Below are 5713 nucleotides of genomic sequence, written 5' to 3' on the forward strand. Positions count from 1 at the left end.
CAATAAATGGCAGTTGCATTGGTAGGACCTCAGATGTGTAGTCCTGGGGTGGCATGCTTCAGGAGCAACTGGTATGGGAATATGTCACGAAGACTGAGTATAGTGAAGGACATCTCTTACAGGACTTGGAAGTCGTACAGTAGTAGGCTGCCAGGTGAATATTCTTAACAACATAATTGTTTCCATTTAGATTGTACTATATTTCTGAGCTCTAAAGTGGCCTAAATAAAAAAGCAGTTTAAATTTGGTAAGTTTGAAATGTAAGCTTTTGGTAGGTATGATACATATGCATACAACACTATGATAAGTCATATTAAAATTTATTTTAAAAATACATGGTTAGAAAGCACATATTACAGTGGTAAAGCAGCAGCAGTTTTTATTTATTACAAATTCTAAAAAATAATCCAACGTTATAAGCAAAAAGGAACACTGATTATCATCAAAAACATGTAAATTTAAAATTATCTACAATCATACACACACACACAAAAATCTCTGTATTTGCGTAAGACCAAAGTATCCATTGGTTTTTACAGATATAGAATTTCGGTAGAGTTTTAGGCCCTATCACTGGTTTCTATTAAGTATAATGATAACAAAAGAAAGCAATGAAACAAATGGATACCAAAGATAAAGAGCCTGTTAACCAGGCACGGGCCAGAGAAACCTGCCACGCTGGCAATACAAGGTTATTTACCAACGGAGCCGTGGCCCCTGTGCTCTCCCCCACAAGGGTGTTGGCGCTGGTGCAGAAACTGCAGGCCCCAGGACCTACGGTGCAGCTCCAGGGAGCAGCCATCCTTCCCACGAGTTGGAGAGGGTCCTTGGTCCTTATCATTTACCTTGTACTCATGGGATATTTGGAACGGAAACGAAGGACCCCAAACTACCTTAGTTTTTCACTTCATGTCCTACCCTGTCATCCCAAGAATCCCCAACAAAGGTAGCTATAGACACTCACACTTTGCAGCCTGCCGGACCCACGGTCCTGGTTATGATCCCCATGGAGCTGCTGCAGTGGTCACTTAAGGCTTTTGAAAGCCAGAGACAGTGGCAGTGGCTTCAGCTAAGGTGCATAAAAGCTAAAATAGTGCTGCTCCCAGGGTTGCCGACTGGGTTGAGCCATAACAAAATGTATTTGAAATGAACAAGACTAAACTGTGTACATAAAAACAACAATGAATGTTACAAAAAACAACCACTAAACCAACAACCACAGCAACAGTAGATCGGGCCTTTCAAAATTCAGAAACCAGAAAGCCATTAACAAATGTTTAAATAAAATTATACAAGGAGATAAAAAAAGAAACTCGGCTAAACAATGAAATCAAACAACGTTATTTTCACACATCTATGTGTCTGAAAATCAATGACCTGTGCTGGCATTAGTTCCTACGTGAACTTTGGTACTTCTTCCCTTGATATTTTAGAACAAGCTAGAAAATGTTAGGTAGAAAACATACAGAGAAGGCACTATTTTGGCACTAGTCAAAAACCAGAAACAAGCCCCGAAACAAAGCTAATAATACCCCCACAAGACATTCACACGAAGCAAGTGTGTATTAATATTCCCTGATGCACAACCCTTTAAAATCAGGTGGGACATTGTATTCATATTTTTGGTTTGAATTTTACTGTCGCTTGAAGCATATCAGCAGATACCCAAGCACAGAACATCACGGGCAACATCACAGGGAAGGAAGAGTTGGAATCCTGGCACAATTGCGTCTGAGGCTTATAATCTGAGAATATACTGATCTAAGAGGAAAAAGAGCTCAGACTAATCTAGTCCCTCCAACATTATCAGCATTGGTGGGCGATTACTCTTTCTCCCTGATAAACAGTTAAATGCATTTAGAAAATAATTTGGTAAATATAATTTCTAATTCAAAAGACTGTAACATACTCAGGACTTAGAAAATATTTTAAATTTATTATTTGAAAATTTAAAGATTAAAAAATCCTTTATTCAGAAAAATTAAAAGAAGATAGGGTCTTTCTTGTCTTTTAAAGGAAACAGAGAATTCTGAAACATATTATTATGTTTGTGTGGCTGACAATTGAAGGTTTTATAGATATCAACACTAGTTTTTCATTAATGTATATATCCCAAATGATGTTTTGGTCTTACTTTTCTAGATATTCGTCTCTGGGAAAAATGGCATTAATTAAGCAATAATCTGTATTTCAGTATATATCAAAAGTTCTAATATGAGTAGCTTAAATAGTTTCAAAATTTGGACTTGCATAACTACCTTGTTAAATGTAGGGTCGGTATGGCCTTTGTATCGTTATTCACAAATCATAAGAGTATAAAATAAAAGTGCTATTATAAGAAGTTTCTCACTGAAAATGTTCAGAGAGCAGATTTCCTAGTGCAAAAAAAGAAAAGTAATTTAAGCTGTTTTTACTCAATCACAATTAAGAGAATGCATATGTATTTTTTTAATTTCTGGAAAGAAGTTTATGTAAGTGTGTCTGATTACTAGTAAAATCCACACAGAACATTTTGGCAATCCTAAGAAAGCAAAAACAACATTTTGTTCAAAAGGTTGTGAATTCAAACATAGCAACAGACAGACACTAAAAGACCTGGTAAGTACTGACTTTTCCTAAAAAAGCGCAAACCAAGACAGCAATCAGAAAAGGCAGAACAAAAGAAAGCAAACAGAAATTCCCCAATGCCCCCACCCACTGCATTTCAGATCATAAAGCACCTAATGGACTAGACTTCAGTGATTTCATATTAGAAACATTATAAATATATCTTTCTGAAAGAATCTATCTATAGAAAATATACATTAAAAACTGCCATATATTTCAAAATAGTTTAAAACCTAGATATTTTGCATAAGCATACCTATCAATAGAAAACATTTTTTCTCTGTCAGTTGGGTTTTTAAAATCTAGACAACAGGATCACTTCCAAAGCCCATCATAAACCCAGCTGACTTAAACACCAACATTTGAAACACATATATACAAATGTGTATATATTAACATATACACTCACACATACATACGAACAGATATTTGAGTTTTCACAGAAAAAAAAAGGACAGTCACGAACAAAGCATCTTTCATAGACATCTGTGTTTGTAAAGTGTTTCAAGGTGGAAAAATTCTTTTTAACTCAGTTCTGCTCCTAACTGAACACAGTGGGCATAAAAGTTTTAGCTGCCTGTCATGTTCTAAATAAATTTCTCAATTGTGCTACAGTATAAGGTTTAATATTCACATGTGAAATTCTTCATATTCCCATGTGAAGGGGCTAATTACTGAATCAAAGTGCTTCTCAGAATGCTGCAGTAACAGCAAAGATCTAGGATTAGGCCCCCAGTAATGATTACAGAAATACTTTGCCTCTTGCACAGCCTATTCTTCCTCTCCAGTAAAACATGCAATACTGGGCCTCAGATTGTACTCTGTGCACTCTGCAAATTGTGGAATGTTAGTTCTGAGTTCTAGATCCGAGATGCTACAACACTAGCATCCAGACTTTCCTACCTGTTTACTGGATTTTTCATCACAAGAAACTACTAAACAATCAACACTTGCTTTTTAATGACAAAAAAAAAAAAAAGGCTGATCTCTTGGAAGAGCTGTCAGAAAATCAGTGTTTTCCTCACCTTTGTATTAAGCTGGTCACCTAGGCTTGAGAATATGCTAGTCTCATCTCGTGAACCATGTAATTATTTGTAAGAAAAATAATTCATGAGAAGCGAAACATATGGAAGATAAGTAGTCCACTTATTAGATAAACCTATAAAATGAAATACAGTAATGAGAGAATCATACATTTAAAAACAAATTACTCATATAAAGGTTATTGTGTTTCTATGGCTTTAATTCAATTAGGTTAATGTTTTTGGCTTGACATTTTTAATAATCATGTATTTAACTAAAATATTCTATTCCTCAACCACTGATGGGTTTTTCTAGAATACTAGAACTTGTATCATTAGTTTTAGTGTGGTCATTTAAAAATAAATGAAATTAAAAGTGCTGAACAATTTATGGGATGGGGGAAGAGAAATATCCCTAAATGTTTCCAAATTTGTAAAGTAATTAACCTCCAATTAAAATAAATAAATTTATTTATTTAAAAAAATAGAAAAAAGAAACATCAGAAGCAAATTAAATCCAAACCCCTCAAATTGGGACAAATGCCCTATAATAACTGAACGGGCACTTTAAAATCAGAACAGGGGAATTTTCTTGTATTCCTTCATTTCCCACACCCCTTTTTTGCATGTAGTAAAGATAGAATTTACTATTGGCTTAGAAAAAAAATACCCTAAATAAATTGTGAACTGTGATTATTTCTTAACTAATGGAAAAAGGTATAAATCATTCCACCAATTATGTGATCTGGGAGGTTCTACTGGCTTATTTTCAGTGACTTTTAAAACAGGGGTGCTTGGGGTCTTATCCAAGCACATAACTACTCTGATCTTCAAATGCATCCTCCTCTCTGCCAATTACACGAGCTTCCTGCCCATGGGGACCACCTTCACTTTCCAGCACAAAGGGTCCCTAGGAGCTCACACTACCTCTCTCCACCCAGAGTGGACTGGGGCCGGGTGGGGGAGTGGGGAAGATATCATTCACACAAGGTGAAGGACTCACATTTAAGGACCACTGTCTCAAAGAAGACAGCCATTCAAAGGGGTGTCTGCCACCCGCTGACACAGAAGGCCGCTCCTGCCCTGCAGGGTACTGCAGACACAAGCACTCCGACTAGCTAAACTGTCAGCAAACTGTCATACGTCACAGAAGAAAACTCTGTGCTCAACCTACTGCCGACATTTATAAGTTACAGAAAAGGCTCATTTCCTATCCCCTCCCCTTACTCCAGAGCAATGACAGACACAATGATGGGTAAATGCAATTTTAGGATGTTCTAACTTGACATAAAGTCCAATAAGGAAAAGTGACAGTTATTTCCCCAACCACACCTGGCACATTCAAGATACTTTTCTATTCAGTGATCACCTCCATTTTAGTGGGTGCAGTATAGGCTACTGATGAATGACAACACTGGAAAAATGCAATGTGATAAGAGTAAGACACCAACAACTTTTAACGCTGATATTCCCCAACATATACAAACATACGCACACACATGCCCACATGCCCACTCTCTGGGGGATATTTATCATGGAGGAGCGAGCTCAGAGTGGTTTCCCTAGATGTGTGAGTCACCATCGCAGGAGGTGCTGTTCACATGAGTAAGTATAAATTAGGGTGAACTGTGTCTGCAGCAAATCCATGACAACCTGGTGTGGTGGTGACATCGTCATGGTTCCCTCCATGCAGACCAGGTAGTGAAGACTGTGGACCAGTTCTGCCCCAGCAGGCACTAGCATTCGCTCGTTTTTTCGTGGAAAATGAAAGGTAAACTCAGGTTTCTTTGGTGATGGTCACCATCTTGCATGGCAGATTTTTCTTCTGTTGTGTTAATGTTGTCTGAATACATATCTTCATCATCTTCTTCTTCATCCCTCGGATTACCCTCCAGGCTGTGTCTAATGCCATAAGCGAAGTAAATCAGGAAACCTTTCAGAGGAAAAAGAAATCAGCTTTTGGTATGATAAAATGACTGTTTGTACATGGAAATTTTTTTTTTTTTTACTTGTGGACAATTGCTCTACAATGTTGTGTTGGCCTCTGCCACACACTGACATCAATCAGCCACTGGTATATATAT

The 5713-nt window shown here is 37.2% G+C and overlaps 1 protein-coding gene across 3 annotated transcripts in view; it reads right to left on the reverse strand.

Annotated features, from left to right (window-relative positions):
* Nucleotides 1-303: 303 nt before the first annotated feature.
* The window catches only part of SLC7A2 (solute carrier family 7 member 2), a 70319-nt gene continuing 64909 nt past the window's right edge, over nt 304-5713 (reverse strand). For all 3 annotated transcript variants that reach the window (XM_040243149.1, XM_040243150.1, XM_040243151.1), the window contains one exon: nt 304-5562. In XM_040243149.1, coding sequence (XP_040099083.1) covers nt 5366-5562 — 197 coding nt within the window. In that variant the 3' untranslated portion in view covers nt 304-5365. The remainder of the gene's footprint in view (nt 5563-5713) is intronic.

The sequence above is a fragment of the Oryx dammah genome, unplaced genomic scaffold, assembly GCF_014754425.2.
Source record: "Oryx dammah isolate SB20612 unplaced genomic scaffold, SCBI_Odam_1.1 HiC_scaffold_7, whole genome shotgun sequence".
Classification (NCBI taxonomy): domain Eukaryota; kingdom Metazoa; phylum Chordata; class Mammalia; order Artiodactyla; family Bovidae; genus Oryx; species Oryx dammah.